This window comes from Bos mutus, chromosome 15 (assembly GCF_027580195.1).
Source record: "Bos mutus isolate GX-2022 chromosome 15, NWIPB_WYAK_1.1, whole genome shotgun sequence".
NCBI classification, from domain to species: Eukaryota; Metazoa; Chordata; class Mammalia; order Artiodactyla; family Bovidae; genus Bos; species Bos mutus.
In genome coordinates this window covers 27,796,943-27,819,493 of record NC_091631.1, presented here as the reverse complement: position 1 = coordinate 27,819,493, position 22,551 = coordinate 27,796,943, and the positions used below count along the sequence as shown (strand labels likewise).

General features: G+C 51.6%; 1 protein-coding gene across 4 annotated transcripts in view; it reads left to right on the top strand.

Moving 5' to 3' along the window:
- The window catches only part of SLCO2B1 (solute carrier organic anion transporter family member 2B1), a 52,572-nt gene that overhangs the window by 4,990 nt on the left and 25,031 nt on the right, over window positions 1-22,551 (top strand). For 2 of the 4 annotated variants that reach the window (XM_070383703.1, XM_070383700.1), the window contains exons 2-7: window positions 7,715-7,845; window positions 8,890-9,027; window positions 10,879-11,041; window positions 14,843-15,076; window positions 15,310-15,408; window positions 17,908-18,098. In XM_070383703.1, coding sequence (XP_070239804.1) covers window positions 7,715-7,845; window positions 8,890-9,027; window positions 10,879-11,041; window positions 14,843-15,076; window positions 15,310-15,408; window positions 17,908-18,098 — 956 coding nt within the window. The remainder of the gene's footprint in view (window positions 1-7,714; window positions 7,846-8,889; window positions 9,028-10,878; window positions 11,042-14,842; window positions 15,077-15,309; window positions 15,409-17,907; window positions 18,099-22,551) is intronic. The other 2 variants (XM_070383701.1, XM_070383702.1) reach the window with 2 other exon arrangements.

Below are 22,551 nucleotides of genomic sequence, written 5' to 3'. Positions count from 1 at the left end.
ATGGCTGAGCTCACCATTACCCTACAATCCCACCTTCCAAGGCAGTACACCCAGACCAAAAGCTGTGCCTCTCCCCACTCCCCACTCCCCTGCCCCCAGGGCTCCTTGGCTTCCTGCACTCCCCACCCACCTGCTTTTTCAGCAAATCCTGTCCATCCCACCTCCCGGCTGTGGTTCATCAGCTCATTACTCTGCATCCCTACAGCCCCTACCTGGCCCAGGCGTCATGACCATCTGCTCCACTTCTCCTTACTCCTGCCTTCTCCCTGGTCCCGGCCCACAACCTGACCTCTCCAACTCTCCCCCAAATGGCACAGAGGTTTTCATAGGAGGCCAAGTTATACCTCATCCCTGAGCCCAGGATGAAGCCCAGCCCTCCAGCCTGGCATTCAAGGGCAGTCATAGACTGGCCACTCCAGCCTCACCTCCCCACCTTGACCCCAGAGCTCCTATCCTCCTGGACTACTTGTTTCCTGAGCAGTCTTTGCACTTTCATACTTCTGCCCTTTACTCTGATGTTTCTTCCCTGAGGAAGCCTTCCAGAACTTTCCAATGTAGGTTAGAGCCTCTTCACTATGTTTCTGAAGTCTTGGAACTCCTTATGTCACATAGTGAGCACGTGCTGTGGTTCTGTGCTAGATGTTTGCCCTGTCACCACACACACACACACACCCCCTCATAGCTCCCTGAGGGCAGGGAGCTGCTTGCTTCCAAAACCAGTCACCTGTCTTATGGAGCTGTCAGCATGTGTGGGACCTTCATTCTTACTCCTAGAAGAAGCAGAGACCAGCTGTGTCCCCCACCGTGGTGACCCTGGGCAAGTCATGGCCTTTTCTGGTCTTGTTGCCTCACCCAGCCCTGGCTTCCTGTCCCGCAGCACTCCGCAGTTCCCAGGGGTGCTGTGGGTCACAGACAGGGATGCCCACAGGCAAGTGTAAAGGGTCCTGGAGCAAGCCAGATGAGCTCAAAGAGGCTCTCACAGGGCAAACTGCCACATGAAAGGCCAGCGTCTGAGACCAGCTGTTTCCATATGGGAAAGCAGGCCCGAAGTGGCCAGATCTGCTAATCTTTCAAGAAAAAACAAAAAGTGGGGGTTTTGTGTGAAATTTCCTGACTTTTAAATGCTGGCAACTAGCTTAAAAACACTCAGTGAGCCAGTGTTGTTGCATTGTTCAAGCCAAATGAAAACAGCTAGGAGTCAGATGCGCCTCCAGGCAGGACTGCCATCCACCGCACAATTCCAGAGGGCACCCTTCACCTCACGGTGCACAGCTCACACAGCTGCACAGAGGGCCTTTGTCCAGGGCCTCCGTGTTGTAACCATTGTCCTGTATTATCTCTCTGCCAGTTCCTCTGACAGCCCAGGCAAAGTGTGTGTGGTGGCAGGTTTCCGGGAGAGGCCTTACCTTCTCTCTTTTTGGAATTTAAGATATTTATTTTCTTGGCTGTGCTGGATCTTAGTTGCGGCACATGGGAAGTCTCTGATCTTCATTGTAGCATCCGAGATCTTCAGTTGCAGCATACAAACCTTTCATCGGAGGCGTGCGGGATTTAGCTCCCCTGAGGTCATGGAATGGAATGCAGCAGGTGATTATGGAGCACAGAGGGAGGGCGAGGAGACAGCAGAGGGAGGCTTCCTCAGGGGTCTGTGTCTCTTCAGGGACCAGGGGGAGGTGAGAGAGTAATACTGAGGATGGGTGCCCCTGGAGGACAGTAAGTTCTGAGGCCTGGTGACCGGGCCTGGAGACAGCGCCCAGGTGCATCTGGGGCAAACGCAGACAAAACTGAAACTGTGTGTCATCCTGGAGCTGTCAAAGGACGTTGCCTCTGTGACCCTCATACAGGCTTAAGAGGCCAGGCTCATTATTTCTACTTTGCAGAGGCTCAGAGAGCTGCTGGCCCAAGACCACACTGGGTCTGAGTGACCCTAGGTCATACTCTCTCTGCCGAGGGACAGGCTGGAATATTCTGGAGAGAAAGTGCCTTTTTCTTGTCCTTCCTTGGTCCGAGTCCTCCTGCTCCATCCTCAGGATGTGAGAACCCTCCCAGGCTCTCTTGGCATTCCTCAGCTCGTCCCTCCTCAAAGTTCAAATCTGGGCCTTTTTTACAAGTCCCAAGTTTTCACTGCACTCAGGTCCCCTAGACTAGGGGCCGTGTCCTTCTCACCACATTTCTCCGTCCAGCCTTGAACTGACCAATGAACTGACTAAGTGACTGATAAGCTAAAAAATCAGCTGGTAGAACTGTCCCCATACAACCACCTTTGGCAATTCCCTGGAGGGAAGCCAGGCCAGAATCATAAATGGCTACAGGGGGAGTATTTTTCATAGGTTCTAAGGCCATCATTGGTAGCCACCATTTCATAGTTGCTGTTAGGGGCCCAAGAGTCAAACAGGTCTGAGCTCCAGTCTAGGCTTTGCTGTTTACCAGCCCCCGGACCTGGACAGGCCCCTCCCCTCTCTGTGCTTCAGTTTCCTGAAGTCACGGAGTCACAGCAGCTACCTCAATGTTTTGCTGGGCAGATGGGTGAGTGTGCCCAGCGCAGCACATAGGGTAGCCTCAAGGGGAGACAGTGAGCCTCTTCCATCAGGGGATGACGGTGAGCCAGAGAGCTGGGTCTCCAGCCCCTATCTCCGTGGCCCTTCTGGGTGGAAATTTCTCCTGGTTCCCAGGTTCTAGATACAGCAATGCTCTTGCTGTCCCAAAGCAATTATGGAGGTAGGCAGGGTGTTTGTACCTGACAGCGAAGGAAACAATGCTCACTGAGCATCTACTATGCGTCGTGTCCGTGCTGGCTCTCGTATGTTAGTGACACAACCTGTTGATAAGGCAAAGTCTGTTTTTTACCAAGATAAGGGCCAACACACCTCTTGAAGTTTTGGCAGTGTCTCAGAATGGGGAGGAAAGATCAATAGCATTGAGCAAGAATCATGATACAACAGTCCAGGGTTTGTTGGCAGAAACATCAGGGTAAGGATTTCCCAGGTAGAGATTCAAAGAATCAGAGGTGCTCACCCTGCTGACAGTTTTTATTGAACAGTTGCTCCGTCTTTCCAGAAGTTTCTGTAATGAAAAATCAAGCAGTTTGCTGGGGCTGCTCAATCTAAGAAAAGTAAGAAGAAAATTGCTATGAAGACAGTGGAGAAGCAAAGTCAAGTTAATGTCATTGGTAAGGTGTTTTGGGGCTTTTAGGGTCCTCGCTGAATGTGAAGGGAAGGTTCAGGTTCTCAGTGGGCTCTCTCGGCAGTGGGAAGTAGGGGTTGCCGTCCCTGCATTGAGGATGAGGATCCCAGCTGGAGGATTTAAACCTGTGCAACTGCCTGCACGTCTATGAGTGTGCACTGCAAGAAGGAACCCAGGTCCTCAGTCTTGTGGTTGACTGGGGCTTAGACAGGAGGGAGAGAGATAATCTGGAGATGGATGATGGCACCGTCAGAGGAAGAAGTTCACGTGGAGGAGCCAGCTGCATGTGGAAGGGTTCAGTTGGGCCTGTAGCCTCAGAGGTGCTTGAAGATTTCAGGAGAGGGGAAGATTGGCCCTCAGGGGGCCTATGGTGTGCCAGGTCTGAGCCAGGCGCTGGAGATGCCTTATCTCCCTGAGTAGATGCTATATCCTCACTTTACAGAAGAGACAAGCTAATCGAGGGCACATCCATGCTCCACAGAGGCCCAGTGGCTGGGCTGGGGTTCAGACCCAGGTCTGGGGACTTTGCAACCTTTGTGTGTGTGTGTGTGTGTGCGTGTGTGTGCGTGCTAGGTCGCTTCATTCGATTCCAGCGCTTTGTGACCCCCATGGACTGTAGCCCATCAGGTTCCTCTGTCCATGGATTCTCCAGGCAAGAATACTGGAGGGGGGTTGCCATGCCCTTCTCCAGGGGATCTTCCCAACCCGGGGATTGAATGCGCGTCTCTTACATCTCCTGCACTGGCAGGCGGGTTCTTTACCACTAGCACCACTTGGGAAGCCCCTTGAAATGTCTACTCAGTCCCATATCTGCCTGAGATTTGCTGTTTATAGCTGGGAGGTGGCTGGAGGAGGCAGATCCCTGAGTCTTTAAAGAAAACAGAACAGGCAGAGAAAAGCGGCCCTTCCTGTCAGGCTGCTCTCTGAATCTCAGCCCTCATCTCCCAGACTCAAATTCCTGGCCCTGGAGGGGGTTTGGCCGTGGCCAGGACACTCTGCCTTGTAGACATCTGGAGCGTCTGAACTGAAGGTCTCTGGTTGACAGAATTTCAGGGCAACTGCAATTGCCCTGAATTTCTGAGGGCAATTTCTGAGTCAGTTTCTGAATTGACTGACTTTCTGAGCAATTCCAGAACAGTAGGTGATCAACTGACAAACCTGAACAGACAAGTCTCCTAAAGGACAGTGGACCAGTAGACCAGTGACTCAGCAGCGCACGGACATGAGTGTGCCTGTGAGCACGGCCAGCCGTGTGACCCACGACAGGCACACAGACCCCTTGCCCGCCAGCTCTGGGGCTGTAGGAGCTAGGCCTTGGAACCACCTGGCCTACCTGGGGCCCCCAACCCTGGCTGCCCAACTGGGAGAGGAAGAAGCTGTAATTTTCTCCTGGGGCCTGGCTCCCTGCCTCTCCCCTCATTCCTACAGGGCCCCCGGGCTCAGCCCAGGTACACTCCCTCAGCTGCCCTCTCTCCTGCAGAGCTGGCCCTTGAAAAAGCCTTCAAAGGATGGTAAGGACCTCCGAGACAGCAGGTGAGGTGTACCTACAGCCCTGGACTCAGGACTTTCCTTCCAGGGGAAGCTCTACTCCTTATCGAGGCATCGGACTCTCTGCTGCCAGCCCCTCTATAGAAGACTCCAGCCCACAGGAAGGGCTCAAAGTGGACTGACAACCAGTCTGACCAGCCCTGTTCAGTGACCAACTGGCCACTCAACACTCTGACTGGCAGCTGCTCTCAGAACCCAGTGGTACGGGGCCAGGGCTTCCGCTCCCCCACCCCTCCCCCACTCCAGAGGCTCATTACTACAGACTGAGTCACAGGAGTGTGGAAAGTTCTGATCTGGTCCATTGACCTTTTGTCCTCAATCTTACCCATGCACTGGGCTTCTTTCAGACCTGGGGATCCACATTAGTGACTTCTGCCCTCCCAACCTCAGCTCCCACTCCATCATCTGGTTGGCCTGCCCCTTGGGAGGCAGGCACTGCTGCCTTTCAGGTGGCCTGGCTAGGACTGGCTGGGCCAAGACAGAGAAGAATGTTGTGCTTCTACCCCTCATTTAATCTGTACAAGTGGTGCAGAGCAGCATGAGGTTAACACGTGGACTTGAGTTCCTGTACTAGTGTGAACCAGCAGAGCTAGTTACCTGTGAACCTCGGTGTCCCCATCAGAAGCACAGAGCTCATGAATGCACCAAAGGCATGGAGCTGTGGAGAGCTTCACGAGCACTTACCATGTTGGCCAAAAAGTTCGTTCGGACTTGTCCATGAATGGATGGGCCCGAACGAACTTTTTGGCCAACTCGCAGAATGTGCATGCAAGACTTTATGCACAGTATTTATGTTATTATGGGTGACTGGGCTCTGCTTGTGAGAGGAACTGGAGTTCGGAAATTGTCCTGTCAGTCTCCTCTGGTTGAGTTTGCTTGGAACCCCCTTACTTTCTCTTCTTCAAAGTGATGTGCACGGAGCGTTACCTCCACTTCCCCCTCCTAGGCCAATCCCTCATCTCCTCCCTGTCAGGTGTCACTTTTACTTCAGTGTCTCCTTGTTTCCTCTGAGTGTTCGTACCCATTAAAGGGATTCCTCCCCAGCCACACACACTTCCATTGCCTCAGCCAAATTACTCAAGCTATTTGAATAGATACTTTTCCAAAGATATGGCCAATAAGCAATGAAAAGATGCTCAACAGCATTAGTCATTAGGGAAACACAAATCAAAACCACATGAGATATCATTTCACACCCATGAGAACGGTTGTAATCAAAGAGACAGATGATACATATCAGTGAGAATGTGGAGAAATTGGAACCATCACCCACTGCTAGCAATGGGTGTTGGATGGTATTAGAAAACAGTTTGGCAGTTCCTCCGAAAGTGAAACAGAGTTACCCTGTTGATCAGGAATCCAACTCCTGGCTGTATACTCAAGAGAACTGAACATATGTATCTACACGAAAGTTGCTATATGAGTGTTCACTGGACCTGAAACAACCCAAATATCCATCAACAGATAAATGGATAAACTAAATGTAATTGTATGTATTTGTATTATATATATATATATATATATATATATATATACATACACTGGAGTATTATTTCAGTCATTAAAAGGAATGGAGCACAGATACAAGCTACAAAATGGATAAGCCTTGAAATATTAGGCTAAGTAAAAGAAGCCAGTCACAAAATATCACATGTATGATTTCCTCTATGTGAATGCATTTGAAATATCCAGAATAAGCAAACTCAGAGAGCCAGAAAATAGATCAGTGGTTGCCAGGAGCTGGAGGGATAGAGGAATGGGGAATGACTGCTCATGGGTGCAGGATTTCTTACTGGGGTGGTGAAAGTATTCTGGAATTAGAGAGTGGTGATACTATATTACTAATTAGATAGTATGTAACTAATTAGATAGTCATGACTTTTTGAATATACTAAAACCATTGAGTTATATACTCTGAAAGGATAGATTTTATGGTATATGAATTATATCTCAATTTTTAAAGATTTCTTAGGCTCCCAGGTACCTTGTGTGAGGAGTACAAAACCCTCGCTGGTGGCGGCTGCAGGCTTCCTTATCCCTCTGGCTGAGCTGGTCTTCTAGGTCTAGAGATGTCGTGATGGGGCCCACACCCCTTCCCGAGGTCAGGAGAGTCCTCAGGGCAGCTTTCAGGCTCCATAAGGAGCTTGTTGAATGAGGGGAAATTCCTGCCATGTTGAGAGACATTTGAGACAATGGAGAGGCTTCCGCAGGAAGCAGGGCCCCAGGAGGGGAGGAAAGTCCTAGAAGTCTGGGCTGCCTGAGGTGCAGGTGGTTGTCCTCTAAATGGAGAGGTGGAGCCTCCCAAGGCTGGGCTTCCAGGCTCCTCACTGAGATTAAACCTCAGGAAACCCTGAAAGATGCCTCTGAAAGGGCTGCAGTGAGTGGGAGACTGACAAGGTTACCATGGTTACCGTGGGTCATGGGACCATGATTTGGGCATTGGACTGGTGAGTTCTGTGATTATATGCTGTGTAGTGCCCTGTGGAAGTATTGCTATCTATTCCAAACTACCCGTAGGAAAACCCTGTATGCCCTGACTTTGGACCAAGCCTTGACCATGCACGGGGCCCTAGACCTCTGATCTTAGACTAATCCAGACAAACCCTGACCCACAGTTAGCCTCCAGGAACACTGGACGTCTCACAGATACAGGCCCCAGGAGGGTAGGGCTCTGCATTTTTACACTAGCGCCAGAGCTAAAAGGATGTGTGACGGCATCAGCAGCTTCTCGCTAGAAGGAAGCTTTGTGCTGGGAATGGAATGAAGAGGTGAATAGGTGGTCCCAGTGGGATCTGGCCAGCTTAGGCACATGGAGCACACACATACCCTCTGAGGAAGGGCTGCTTCAGCTCCTGAGACGCAGGAAAGCTGTCGGTGTTTGACTCAGATTCTCACCAACCCAAGAAACACCTTGGGTTGCCTGGTCAGAGTCATTCTCTGAGATTCCATCTCCACTCTCACCCTCTGGCTTTCTGTCCCACAGGGCCAGTGGGTGAGGAGCTCCAGGTGCCAGACAAGGACACCAAGGCCATGGTGGGCACAGAAGACACACCTGGAAGCAAAGCCAGCCCAAATCCTCAAAAGTTACGGCCAAGTGTGTTCCACAGCATCAAGGTACCTCTCGGGACCTGGGAGGAGAAAGGTCATCTGAGCCCGACAGAGCAGGCTCTGCTACTTACAGGCTGTTAAATGCCAAGCAAGACGCTGCCTTTCCCTGAGCCTCAGTTTCCTCATCTGTAGAACGGGTGATCGTGATCTCTAGAAGCACGTAGCTTAATTTCAGGCACATGTTCTTTCCTTCCAGAGAGGCTCTTCTGTGGGCACTGGGGGACCAGTCTTCTTGGCGCCAATTTTTCTAGGGCGAAAGAGAAGGACCCCAGGGATCCTGAACCTGTGTGAATACTGGGAGCAATGGCTCAACCAAGGGCGGCCGTAAACAACCAAATCTGTGCCAGCACCTACACGGTGCCAGGCCCTGTGCCAGGGGCCATTCCACATAGTCTTATTTAGCTCTCACAGTAACCTGGGGAAGCAGGGGTGTCATCCTTGTTACACAGATGAGGAAACCGAAACTTAGAACAGACATTCTATTTTTAAGCTCCAGCATAAACACCCTATTTTTAATTCTGTGAGACACGTTTTTCTCTTGGGAATTCGATCAGGTTTTCAGGAGGGCTGCAGGCAGGCAGGATGTTTGCGTGGGGCTGAGTGAGGTGAGAGTGTAGCTTGGGGGTTCGCTGTGTGCAGGTGGTCTCCCAGGGAAGTTCAGGTGAGGACTGGGTGGGGTGGGGCGAGGTGAGATCTGGGGAGCTTCCTGGGGACAGGAGGGGTTCTAGTCCAGCCTGGGAGACCTCTGGGGACAGAGGGGCTCCCACCATCCTTGGCCCCATGCAGACTCTACTCTCAGTCCTGTAGATTTCAAGTCTCCCCCAGACCCCTGGGGTACCCAGGACAGCTTTCCTATTTTTCAGGCCTGTGAGAATCCATGCACTACCCCAATAATACTTTCTCTCCTCTTGCCCTGGACTCTTTCCCTTCCTCTCTCTGCTCCTGCTCCTCCTGTATGTCTGTCTCCTCTGACTCTGTTCCTCCCTTTCTCTGTCTCTGTCTCTCTGCATCCTCCCCCACGACTGTCTCTACCTGCGGCCCCTCCGCCAGTTCTTCGTCCTGTGCCACAGCCTGCTGCAGCTGGCACAGCTCATGATCTCCGGCTACCTCAAGAGCTCCATCTCCACGGTGGAGAAGCGCTTCGGCCTCTCCAGTCAGACCTCGGGGCTGCTGGCCGCCTTCAATGAGGTACTGGCCCTGGCAGCACAGCCACGGTGCGGGGGGAAGTGGTGGGGAATTGAGGGAGATTCTCACCTCCACTCCCCCTCTCTCACGGCCCTAATGTAAACCCTTCCCCTAGTGCCACGTGCAACCCCATCACAGCTCCTTCCGATCCCACCCTTGAGGAGCGGGGCTCTCTGCTGGGGTTCACGGAGGATTTTAGAGCTAGTCAGGGTCCCCATTACCCGCACCTCCCCACCATTCTCCTTTTGGTTACTTCACCTTTTCAGGCACCTGACAATTGTCTGGCCCAGGAAGGAATCAGAGGAAGCCAACTTAACAGTAGGGAGAGAGGTTTAAGTGAGATCAAAGGCAAAACTTTGGGGACCTTAGGGTAGAGAAGGGAGCAGATGATACTAGACTGTGGAGTTGCTGCCGGATCCACAGGCCTCTGCCTCTGGGCTGACAGCCCAGCCACGAGGCCTGGACAAGCTCCTCTGGGTGGATTTGGAGACCAGAGTTCATCTGTGCCCAGCCCCTCCCCCACCAGATGTTTTCCGCCTTGGAGAAGGCTGTTGTCCAGAGAACACTCTCTCCCCACCCCTCAAGATTTCTGTGAAATTGTCTCTCCCTAGGGTGATGTGTCACATTCCTCCCAACCCAAGGCCCATGGTCTCCACTCACTCCCCAGACTCTCCTTATCACCCCACTCCCAGATGTCAGAGATGGGGGAAGAATGTCTTTACTGTCATTATGCAGTTGTGGGATCTCGGACAAGTCAATCCCTGACTCTAGGTCTCAGTGTCCCATCTAAAAAATGGAGAGTGACTGTCCCTCCCAGGATCAGTCCTCCCAAGGCCCCTCTGCTGATACTGCCCCACTCCATCAGCAAAGAACCGGGGTTCACGGGTACGTTCCCCACCCACAGTCACAACCAGGAAGCAGCAGGGTGGAGCACACACACCCCAGCTTCTGACAGCGGAGCCTGCCCTGCCCTGCCAGCTCTCCAGTCCCCTCCAGCACCCACATCCAAGGATTTTAATTCTAAGGCTTGAAATACCAGCCTTAGTCCTGTGGCTTTAGACTTTTTTTGTGCTTAGTCGCTTAGTCGTGTCTGACTTTTTGTGACCACATGGACTGTAGCCTGCCAGGCTCCTCTATCCGTGGGGATTCTCCGAGCAAGAATACTGGAGTGGGTTGCCATGCCCACCTCCAGGGGATCTTCCCAACCCAGGGATCAAACCCAGGTCTCCCATACTGCAGGTGGATTCTTTACCATCTGAGCCACCAGGGAAGCACTAAACAAGACAGAAGTTCTGATTCGGGGTTAGGACACATGGGCATATCTACTCTGTGCTGTGCTCAGTCATGTCCAACTCTTTGGACTGTAGCCCGCCAGGCAACTCTGTCCATGGAATTTTCCAGGCAAGAATACTGGAGTGGGTTGCCATTTTCTATTTTAAGGGATCTTCTTGACGTAGGGAATCGAACCAGGGTCTCCCATGTCTCCTGCATTGGCAGGCAGATTCTTTTTCACAGCGCCACCTGAGAGACCCAGACTTCATTTATTTCCCATTCATGACACTCCAGAAGCTCAAATCCCTGTCCTTTACTGTCCTACTACCCGTGTTTTAACATGGGATCCAACCCACACTCTAGAATGAAATTGAACTTCTAGCCCTGTCCATGCTGCTCTTATTTCTCTCCTCTATTGGAGCAGTAAGTAGAACACATCCTAGGAGGACCCAGAATCTGTGTTTTTAACAGGGACCCAAATGATTCTTATTCAACCATTCTGCAGAAGGGAACACTGAGATTGGTGATTGAGACAAGGATGCCCTCTGCTCTACTTTCATGGGTCCTCTCATCCCTTTGCAGGTGGGGAACACAGCCCTGATCGTGTTTGTGAGCTATTTCGGCAGCCGGGTACATCGGCCCCGCCTGATCGGGTGTGGAGCCATCCTTGTGACCCTGGCAGGCATACTCATGACTGTCCCGCACTTCATCTCAGAGCCGTACCGCTACGACCGCACCAGCCCTGGTAAGAACAGGAGGGGCTGGGCTGAGGGTGGACATGAGTTGCCACATTACTGTACACAGGGTCCACTCCCAGGCTTCCAGTGGTCAAGATGGGTCCAGCTTCCCAGAACACCTATAGTCCCCCACACCCCACCCCACTGCCTCCTTCAGCTTCAGCCCGGATGAGTCCTTCTGGCAGCCCTGGGCAGTGGTGACAGGGGGGTAGTCCTGGGGCAGAAAGCCGAGGCCCTCTGGGTTTCTCTTGGTGAGGGCCTGCTTGTATGGTGCTGCTTTTTTTTGTTTTTTTTTGAGGTGGAGGTGGATTTAGGTCCTGGTCTGTGTGGGTCCTCAAGAAATATTTGTGGAATAATAATAACAGTATCACACACCACTTACTAGGTACCACTGTTCTAAGCACTTAATGTGTACTGATGCATTTAATTTACACAAGAAGTCAAAGCATTGATGAAAGAATGAATGAATGAAAGAACAAACAAAAACATGAAAGAATTTTAGATGGAATAGTGAAGCCCCTGTTTAGCCCAGAGGGATTTTGTTGAGAGTCAACTTGACAGATGGATGCCTGTACCTTGGAGAAGGACTCAAGCAGTCTTCCCTGTCCCATCCATCTCTCCACCCATTCACTCATCTACCCATCCATCCACCTTCCCATCCTATCCATCTACCCATCCACTCATCAATTCATCCATCTGCCTACCCACCTACCCATCCATCTGCCTACCCATCCACCCATCCACCCACCTACGCATCTACCCATCCACCCATCTACCCATCCACCCAACCATCCATCCACCCATCCACCTACATATCTACCCATCGATTCATCCACCCATCTACTTATCCATCCACCTACTTATCCTCCCCTCCATTACCCCTTCTACCCTCTCTGCCCATCTGTCCATCTGGTGGTCCACCCAAGAAAACATTTGTGCTTCCTACTTTGTGCTGGACCCTCTTGAGGGGCTCAGTCCTTGCCCTCTGGGAGCTCCCAGTCTGGCAGAGAAAACAGAGACAAACAATACCTCCCTTCCCCCCACCCAGTGTATCAACTGTGAGGAAGGAAGAACTGGGCAGAAGAAGCCCAGGGAAGGAGCCCACAGCCCAGCCTGGCATCATGGAAGGCTTCCCAGGGGAGGAGAGCTGTCAGAAAGCATCCTTTCTCCCTTGTCCTCCCATCAGCTCAGACCCCAGAGCTCCTACTCTGTGCCAGGTCCAGGGATGGAAAGATGGAGCAGATACAACCAGCCCTAAGAAGCTCTGAGGGAGCGTGGGTTGGTGTGAGCATGGGCAGCTCTGCTGCAGAGAGTCCAGCACAGGACAGCCAGGGGCAGCCGGTAGAGACCTGAGTAGAGGATGGACCCTGGAGGCTGGAGTGAGCTGGAGGAGGTGGCATCTGACTGTGATGTAGAAAGAAAGTAGAGGAAGCTGCTCAGGCAATGGCTGGAAAGTAGGGGAAGTCCCAGAAGACAGCAGAGTGCTTCTCTAGCCTGAGTGGAGAACTGTCAAGAGGTCTGACTCAGATGCCAAAAAATTATGCTTACTCATATTTCCCCATCCAGAATTTTCATTTTAACAGAGTTTTTCCTGTGCAGGGTCACACACATTCTCCATCCTCACCACCATACAACATCCTTCTGCTCCTTATGGAATCCCAGGAAAACTTCTCCTGTCTGAGCCTCAGTCTCCAATGGGTGTCCATTGGAGCATCTGTCCAATGGGTGAACTGGACTTGGTGACCTCTAAGTACCCACCCTGAACTGACATACAAGGCTATTTCATTCACTCATTCCTCATCATTAATTAATTAATTATCATTAGGGTGGCTCAGATGGTAAAGAAACTGCCTGCAATGCAGGAGATCCAGGTTTGATTCCTGGGTTGGGAAGATCCTCTGGAGAAGGAAATGGCAACCCACTCCAGTATTCTTACCTGGAGAATTCCGTGGACAGAGGAGCCTAGCAGCCGACAGTCCATGGGGTGACAAAGAGTCGGACATGACTAAGGGACTAACACACATACACAGCATTCAAAAGATATCCTTGGGCTGCCCAGGTGGCACTGCTGTTGCCGCTGCTGCTGCTAAGTCGCTTCAGTCGTGTCCGACTCTGTGCGACCCCAGAGACAGCAGCCCAACCAGGCTTCCCCGTCCCTGGGATTCTCCAGGCAAGAACACTGGAGTGGGTTGCCATTTCCTTCTCCAATGCATGAAAGTGAAAGTGAAAGTGAAGTTGCTCAGTCGTGTCCAACTCTTAGCAACCCCATGGACTGGAGCCCACCAGGCTCCTCCATCCATGGGATTTTCCAGGCAAGAGTGCTGGAGTGGAGTGCCATTGCCTTCTCCCAGGTGGCACTAGTTGGTAAGAATCCACCTGCCAATACAGGAGACTTAAGAGATGCAGGTACGATCCCTGGGTTGGGAAGATCTCTGGAGGAGGAAATGGCAACCCACTCCAATATTCTTGCCTGGAGAATCCCCATGGACAGAGGAGCCTGGTGGGCTATAGTCCATGGGGTTGCAGAGTCAGACATGACTGAAGCAACTTAGCACCCAGCACATTAATATTTATGTGCCAGGCCGTCTGCTGGGGACTCAGAGGTGGAAAAAAAGACAGATCCCTATAATCACTTTCGTATCTAGTCAGCACTGTCACAGGCACCACTCACCACTCCTAACGCTTACAACCCTTTGAGCAGGTGTTATCATTATCCTATTTTATGAGTGAGGAAACTGAGTCTCAGAGAGGGAGGTACTTCCTCAAGGCCCACAACTAGTAGACATCCCCTGCTAGTCTGGCCCTAGAGCCTCTGCTCTGACCACTGAATTCTTCTGCTTGTAAGTTCCATATTTCTGTAGAACCTCCATTCTAGGAGGCTTGTTCGACAGATGAGGAAACTGAGGCCAGAGGGGCTGAGGTCCTCTGCCAAAGTCTCACCGTCTTCAACCCAGGCAATCTGGTTGAGGGTCCAAGTCCTTGAGCTGGGTTCACATGGCTTTTTCCAGCCCTAGAGAGTGTCTCACTGGGCTGGGTGGACATGGCTCAGAGACCCAGCTCCCAGAAAGGACTTGGCCAGCCACAGAGAGGAGGCCACTTCTCTACCCACATTTGGGGTAATAATAGTATGAGGGTCTTCTTAAGTTTGCTCACCAAATATTGGCGAGCTACAGGAAACAAATGTCTGGCACTAAATTAAGAAATTTCCCTTTATTGCACTCTACCTCTGCGTCCCGAGCTGACACGGAGCCCTTCCCAGAATGAAGGCCTAAGGGCACCAGTGCCCTCCGCAGCCCAGACTCAGCACCCCTCCCTTTTTCGGCCCTGCCTTCAGCCCTGGCCTCGACCCTTACACTCTGTGAGCCAGGCATGCTGAACTCCTCAAGACCTTGGTTTCACATGTGCTGTGGCCTCTTTCTGGACCCCACCCCTGACCACCACCTTCCCTTTCTGGAAAATCTTGTTCTTTCTTTTCCGCCCAGTTCACACCACCTCTTTGAGCTGTCCTACCCCACCCTCACTCAAGGTCCACCGTCGCCATGGCGCTTCCACATACCTCTGCTCAGAGATGTGGCATAGGGTGGGTTAAGAGCACGGACTCAGAACCGGACTGCCTGGGTTCCAATCCTGGCTCCACCCCTTGTTAGTTGCTGCCTGAGCATCAGTTTTTTCATCTGCAAAATGGGAGTAATGAGAGTACCCATCCCCTGGGTTTGTTGTGGGGGTCAGAGGGATTCAGAAGAGTTCCTCCCATCAGTAAGTGCTATATGAGTCTTAGCTATTGTCCTAATACTTTTATCATCTCTCAGCAGACATGCCACAAGACTTTGAGGCTTCCCTGTGCCTGCCCAGCACCAAGGCCCTAGCTTCAGCCTCATCCAACAGCAGCTGCTCTAGCTACACAGAGGCTCGGCACCTGGCTGTGGTGGGGATCATGTTCACAGCCCAGACCCTGCTTGGTGTGGGCGGGGTGCCCATTCAGCCCTTTGGCATCTCCTACATCGATGACTTTTCCCACAACAGCAACTCGCCCCTCTACCTCGGTGAGTATGTACCCCACACCTCGGGCTCTGAGGGGGGGCCAGGCTCAGGTCGGGCTAAGTACAAATCCCTGCCCTCTGCCCTCTGTGGCCACTAGAGGCCCAGAGGAGCCCTGGAGAGCTTCCCAGGCCTGAGCGGGGGAGATGGGCTGCTCCTGCCCAGTGGAGGCTGAGCAGGCCCTGACCTGTGAAAGGAAGCTGGGCCAGAGGGCACTAACCCAGGCTTCCTGTCGCAGGTATCCTGTTTGCAGTGACCATGATGGGGCCGGGCATGGCCTATGGGCTGGGCAGCCTCATGTTGCGCCTTTACGTGGACATTGATCGAATGCCAGAAGGTGAGCTTCAGAGCACACAGTTGTCCCCAGGGCCACACAGACACAGTTGATCGACTGCTGGTCTCATAGGAGACACTGAACCAGAGGACCCAGCAACCCCACTGACCTGGGACATGCCTCTTAACCTCTCTGAGCCTCAGCTTCCCCATCTTTGAGATACTCTCTGCCCTGTCCATCTCCCAAAGCTGCAATCAGAATGCAGTGAGAATGTGGAGATAAGCCAGCAGTTGCCATCAGATGGAGAGTTGTAATTGTTGCCCCTGTTGTTATGAGTCTTCACCGAGTTCCACCCTGACTCCCCGCACCCCAGGCCCTCAGCCCTCTGCTCAGATACACTATGGGACAGACAGGGCCATGTATTCTCTTGGTCTCTTGGGTGCTCCCATCTTTATGGGGGACAGACTTCAGGACTCAGAGAGGACACTGGCATGATGGAGAGAATTTTGGAGCAGGACTCAGTAACTTGGGCCATCTCAGAGGGGAAATTCGGGGTGACCTCTAAGGACCTTTCAAGTTCTGACCACCTCAAAGCCTGGCCACCTATGCTGAGGGCACCATTTGGGGAAAAGGAGTCTCTAATCCAGGTGGTGGTCAGGGTGGGTCAAGGTGTGGAACTGAAGCTTGGTTCGAAGACAGTCAGGACGGGGGAGTGTTGGGGGTCTCAGAGCTCTGGCGTTCTGTGGGGAGTGAGAGTGGATTGTTTCTAGAACAGGTCACTGTGGCGTCTCAGCTGCCTGCTGGTCACGCCAAGCAGCTCCAGGCCCCCAGCTCTGCCTTCTGCATCCTGCTGCTCAGATGTCCCATCCCTCGCTTGGAGATTTTCCAGCAACCCTAGAAGCCTTAGGTGACACACACAAGAAGATGGACAGGCAGATTCTGCTTCTTGTTATCCAGCTTCTGCCCAAGGGTGCCTCTAGTCAGGATAGGTCTGGACAGCTCTGAACAGGAGTCACTAGGGGTGGCCCTGCCCCAACCCCCTTCCTTCTAGAAATCTGGGCCCAGGATCCCAGCTTGGACTCTACTTACAATTCCATTCTCCCTTGATGAAACAGTCCTAAAAGTCAGGACTCAGTTTGCCAGCACACCCCAGTTCCGGAGAAGGGAGTATGTTTCTGGCTCTGTTGATATCCTGGTGGTGCTGACACCTTCACAGGCAGACATGGCGTTCCTGTGGACTGTGAACCAAGGTGCTGTCTCGCTATTCCTTCTGTCTCTCTGGGGGATTTCACTGGTTGGGTGGGTCACATCCACTGCAAGCCCAGACCAGTATGTGAGAAGCGGAAGATCTGAGATGGCTGTGCGTGAATTCCCACCAGCCTGGAACACAAGATGGGGGAATAATAAGTGGAGGAGGAAATTGCACAAAAGCCAACCCCACCCCCACTTTTACAGATGCATTTGCTGAGTGCTGACTGTGTCCTCTGGGCCCGGTTCCAGAGGCTCTCAGGACAAAGCATCTGGGAGCCAGCCCCACTCATGGGGTTGATGTTGTCATGCATCCATACTGTTAGAAAGTGTTTGCAGGTGCTGTGGCAGTTGAAGAAGGAGGTACCTAACTCAGCCTTGGGGTCAAGAGGTCTGATGGCAGAGGTGGGCACTCCAGTAGGGAGGCACATCTGGGACTGTTGTTGTTGTTTGGTCGTTAGGTTGTGCCCAATTCTTTTTCAATCCCAGGGATTGTTGCCTGCCAGTCTCGCCTGGCCATGGGATTTCGGGCAAGAATACTGGAGTTGGTTGCCATTTCCTTCTCCAGGGGATCTTCCTGATCCAAGGATTGGGCCTGCATCTCCTGTGCCTCCTGCATTGGCAGGCAGATTCTTTACCCCTGAGCCACCAGGGAAGCCCATATCTGAGTTAATCTTGTCCTGATTATAGGGGCTCAAAATCACCTAGGGAACTTGTTAAAGGTACAGATTCCTTGGCTACCTTTCCACCCCCTCCGGTGGCAGTTCTAAGTTGATCTTGGAAAAGGCTGAGTATTTTTGATAACACCCCTTGTGATTTTAACCATCATGCAGGTCTGAGAACCCCAAGAATCATTCTAGCCACCAGTTTAATAATAACAATCACAAAATAACAGTAAACAAAGAGCAGACACTGTGTCTATGTTCTATGTGCCAGCACTGTTCTAAGTGGTCTACACAGACTAGTTTCTATGATTCTCACATCAGCCTTATGATATAGGTACTACTAGCATCTCTGCTTTTCAGGGGAAGAAACCAAGGCACAAAGAGGTTAAGTAACTTGCCCAAGGTCACACTATTTCCAAAGTCCATGACCTTAACCATGACACACACTGCCATAAAGTTGAGAAAGTCAAGGCCTAGGAAGGGTCAGGGACGTGCCCAAGGTCACACAAGACACAACTGGCAGAGCTACAACTGATACCCAGATCTCCCGACCCCGGCCCAGGTCGCGTCCTATTTCAGAGGCTGATCCGAGAATGGTGGCCAAGAAGCTACATACAGCCCATCCCGACCCTAACACCCTCTCTTCCAGGTGGCATCAACCTGACCTCGAAGGACCCCCGATGGGTGGGTGCCTGGTGGCTGGGCTTCCTCATCTCGGCTGGCGCGGTGGCCCTGGCCGCCATCCCCTACTTCTTCTTCCCCAAGGAGATGCCCAAGGAGAAGCAAGAGCTTCGCTTCCGGCGAAAGGGCTTGGCAGTTTCAGACCCACCTGTCAGCAAGGTAAGCCCCTCCCTGTCCCACCCTAACCCAAGCTCCAACCCCCACATGCTTGTCCTCCTGTATAACCTTCAACTCCATTCTCCTGGGCACAGCAAGTCACAGCTTCCAAAGCCATCTCCATAGAGCTCTGTCGCATTCCCCAGCATTCCTGCATGGTGCGTCTCCCCTGCCCCTTGCACAGCTGAGGGGATGGAGGGCCAGAGCCGGAAGTGACCCACCCAAGGAGATCTGGGTATCAGTTGTGGCTCTGCCAGTTGTGTCTTGTGTGACCTTGGGCACGTCCCTGACCCTTCCTGGGCCTTGACTTTCTCAACTTTATGGCAGTGCGTGTCATGGTTAAGTACTGCTGGGACCAGAACCCAAAGCCTATCTGAGCCCACGCCCCTTGCTCTAACCACTACCCTACTGCTTCTGCTTGTCGCTGAACGTGCTTAGTAGATTGTGAACATGCTTCAGCAGTGCTGAGAACTAGAAGGAGGTGGAGAGCTTACAGGAGGGTCTAGAAGACTTCTCTGAGGAGAGGGGGATTCCACTGGACTTTGAAGCCTGTGTGGAAGCATGGCAAGGAGAGGGAGGGCCATTCGAGGTGGGAAACAGCCTGGACAAAGGACTTGGCTCTAGAAATGACCATGGCCTTTTCAGGGACAGTGAGGGGACAAACAGGTATTGAGTGCCTCGCTGGGGACCAGGCATCAGGCTGGACTCTGGGGCTCAGCATGTGAGCCCCAGCCTTAAAACAGGCAAAGCCTAGTGAGGACAGAGTCTCTTTGATAAGTAACAACTGGCTGAGTGCTGCAAGGGGATCTCACTGAACCATTCTGCTCAGCTCATGGGGCAGGTGGTCTCTCCTCAAAGGACCCTACTGAGGCCCAGAAGGTGCAGGGATGTGCTCAAGGTCACATGTGACAGGAGAAGGCAGGACTATGTGAGGCCACTGGACAGGAGAGAGGATTCTGGGATAGGGTTCTCTACGTTTTCCAGGGACCCACAAAAACACGAGGCCCGAGAAATAATACGTTGGCTCTCAAATACAAAACAAAAATGACAAAATGGAAATGTGTTATAAAAGCTCAATTATATGTCATTAAAGTCAGCTTCATTCATTTTTCTTTAATACTCATACACATTTCATTATATTCACCACTCATTATATTCTGAAAATTTGTGGGTTAGATTTTCTCTTTTCCCAAGTCTGGGTGTATAAAGACAAATACTCCTATTTCACCTTTACACCTCACCTCCCACTCCCCACACGCAAACACATAAACAATACTTGAGTGACCAGATGTATGGGGCTGTTCCCACACTGATCAATTCTCTGCAACATCCGCTGGGTGTCCTACAACCTAACTCCTTCCTGACTCTGTCCACCTGGAGACAGTATCAGATGCCACAGGGTAAGGCTCACTCCCACAAGACTGCCCCTGCTGCAGACGCCGCTCATGAGCAGGAGGCCCCTAAGTCACCTTCAACTTCTGTCTGACTTGGCTACAAATCAGAGTTTCCCACAATGCCCTCCTCGGATTTGATTATTTGTTGGAATGGCTAACAGAGCTCAGGGAAACACTTGTTTACCAGTTTATTACATAATAAAGTGAAAAAGTGAAGTCGCTTACTTGTGTCCAGCCCTTTGCGACCCCATGGACTGTAGCCTACCAGGCTCCTCCATCCATGGGATTTTCCAGGCAAGAGTACTGGAGTAGGTTGCCATTTCCTTCTCCAGGGGATCTTCCTGACTCAGGGATTGAACCCAGGTCTCCCGCATTGCAGGCAGACACTTTACCATCTGAACCACCAGGGAAGTTCCCCACTACATAATAAAAGTGAAGTGAAGTGAAGTCGCTCAGTCGTGTCCGACTCTTTGCGACCCCATGGACTATAGCCTACCAGGCTCCTCTGTCCATGGGATTTTCCAGGCAATAGTACTGGAGTGGATTGCCATTTCCTTCTCCATAATAAAGGATATGATAAATGATACAGATAAACAGCCAGATAAAGAGATGCCTAGGGCGAGGTCTAGGAGGGTGCTGAGCACAGGAGCTCTGTGGAGTCCAGGTGCATCACCTACCTGGCACGTGGCTGTGTTCACCAACCTGGAAACTCCCTGAACCCTATACTATTGGGATTTTTATAGAGGCTTCATCATGTCAGCGTGATTGATTATTAAGTCTATTTTCAGCTTCTCTCCCCTCTCTGCAGAATTAGGTTGCAGTGGTGGGCTGAAAGTTCCAAGCTTCCAATCATGGCTTGGTCTTTCTAGTGACCAGCCCTAACCTGGAGCCCAGTGGAATCACTTCATTAAAACAAACGATGTTCTTATCACCAGGAAATGCCAAGGCATTTAGGGGCTCAGTGTCAGATGCTCTTACCACTCAGGAAATTACAAAGCTCCAGGAGCTCTGGGTCAGGAACTGGGATCAAAGGCTAAATATTAGAACAAAAGATTTTCTTAGCACCCTTATTTACAGGAGTTTTAGGATCTCTATGCCAGGATTTTGAGAAACCACAAACAATCATAAATTAAGGAAGTTAGTTGTTGCTAAGTAATTCTAATTTCAAAGGGACAATTTATAAAAATCCTGTCAAATATTTTGCAGCAAGAATAATTCAATTTAATGTTGCAGGTTGGTGCATTTGAATACATTTGCCATAATGTGAGATAGTGTCTCCTTCTTAGAACAAGAAAGTCTGGGCTTAAGGCGAAGGGCTGAAAATGCCTCTGCCGGAAAAGCTGAGATTCAACCCCCAATCAGTCTGATACGGCACCCGCACCACTTTGTTGTCCACCCCCTGCTGCAGCAAAGGGTGTCTACATGGGGCTGGGGGACTAAAGAAAATTGATGTTGGGACAGCCAGCAGGGGCCAGAACAATTAAAGCCTTGCCTGCCAGCTTCAGGAGCAGCGGGTAGCCCTGGAGGGGGAGTCCTGTGGGCTTTATCACCAGGTGCTAGCACAGAAAGGATCGGAAGGCAAGGGAAGGTGTGCAGAGAGCAGCTGGGGGCAGGAAGATTGATGTGACAGCTATGGCGTCGGTCCAGGCAGGAACCGGTGCATTTGCAGTAAGGCAGGGTGTGGGGATGGGTCCAAAGATCCACGAAGGAGGGGAAACACATAAACCTGTATCCTGCTCTGCTATGGGTCAATCATCCCAGAGACAGCGAAGGGCTGATGCTGGCTCAGAGGCAGGGGAAGGCAGGCGTTGGAGAGAGATCAGTTTCAGGGAAAGGAAGAAGACAGCTTGGAACCACAGATGGTCCTTCCCGCTTCTGTCTAGCTTGGGCCAAAATATGAATGAGATGGAATTCCTGGAACTTGCAGAAGAGTTCTTAGAAGCAGGGATGATCACAGAAGAAGGGAAGGGACTGGTTACCAGTTATGGGTAATCTCCAAGTTGGGTACTAAATCTGAACAGAGAAGTGCTACTTGGGCCTGGGGTGGAATAGGTGGAAGAAGCAAGGGTGAGACTAGGCTAGGCTGGGCTCAGTCATGTGTCCTTGCTCAGTCATGTGACCTTGAGCAAGTCACTTCCCCATTCTGTTCTATTGTGTAAGACACTGGGTTTACATTCCTGAAGCAATGTCTTGTGTGTCTTGGATTCTGAGAACACACGATTCCTTGAGTCAAAGCTGCTGTGATGCAGAGATTCTCATTTTAAGAGCTATGTCTTTGTGATGCCTTGAAACCCTGGCTCCTAGGCTGTGAACCTGTCTGACTGTCTGGATTCATTCGTCAGCACATGGGGGATGGGGAGTGGTGAGGGAAGGGGGTGAGAGGTTCTGAAAAAAGAACCGAAGGCCGAGAACATGATGATCTGCTTCCAGCAGCTCTCAGGTAATAAATATTGAAGTGGGAGGAATTGTTCTCCCGCCTGCTGAGGCTGCCTCGGCTTGCAGTTGCTTGGGCTGGCCCAGTGTGCTCAGGCCACTGATGAGGTGGACGGACCATGAGGAAGGGCCCAATTAGGTGAAAGTCCAAGTGTCTTGACATGGTAGAGTATCTTTTGCAGAGAGTAGAAACAGGCAAGAGAAAATGAAGGGTCAAGGGGGAGGCTATTTCTGAAGTCCCTTCAAGCACCCCCTCACAGGGGTTCTCTAAATACCTTCCTAGAAGTAAATGCAGCTTTTACTGGTATCCAGGATGACTTTTCACTTTCATGCATTGGAGGAGGAAATGGCAACCCACTCCAGTGTTCTTGCCTGGAGAATCCCATGGACAGAGAAGCCTGGTGGGCTGCTGTCTATGGGGTCGCACAGAGTCGGACACGACTGAAATGACTTTGCAGCAGCAGCAGCAGCAGGAGATGGTGGTAGGTAATAGAGAGGATTGTATGACCCAGAGAAGGTCTCTGGCCTCAGTCTCTCTGTCCATGCAATAGGCAGAAGACTGAACAAAGTCTGCTAGCTCTGGGAGGTTTAATAGTAACATGAATACTTTCACAGGGGGAGAGTGTGAA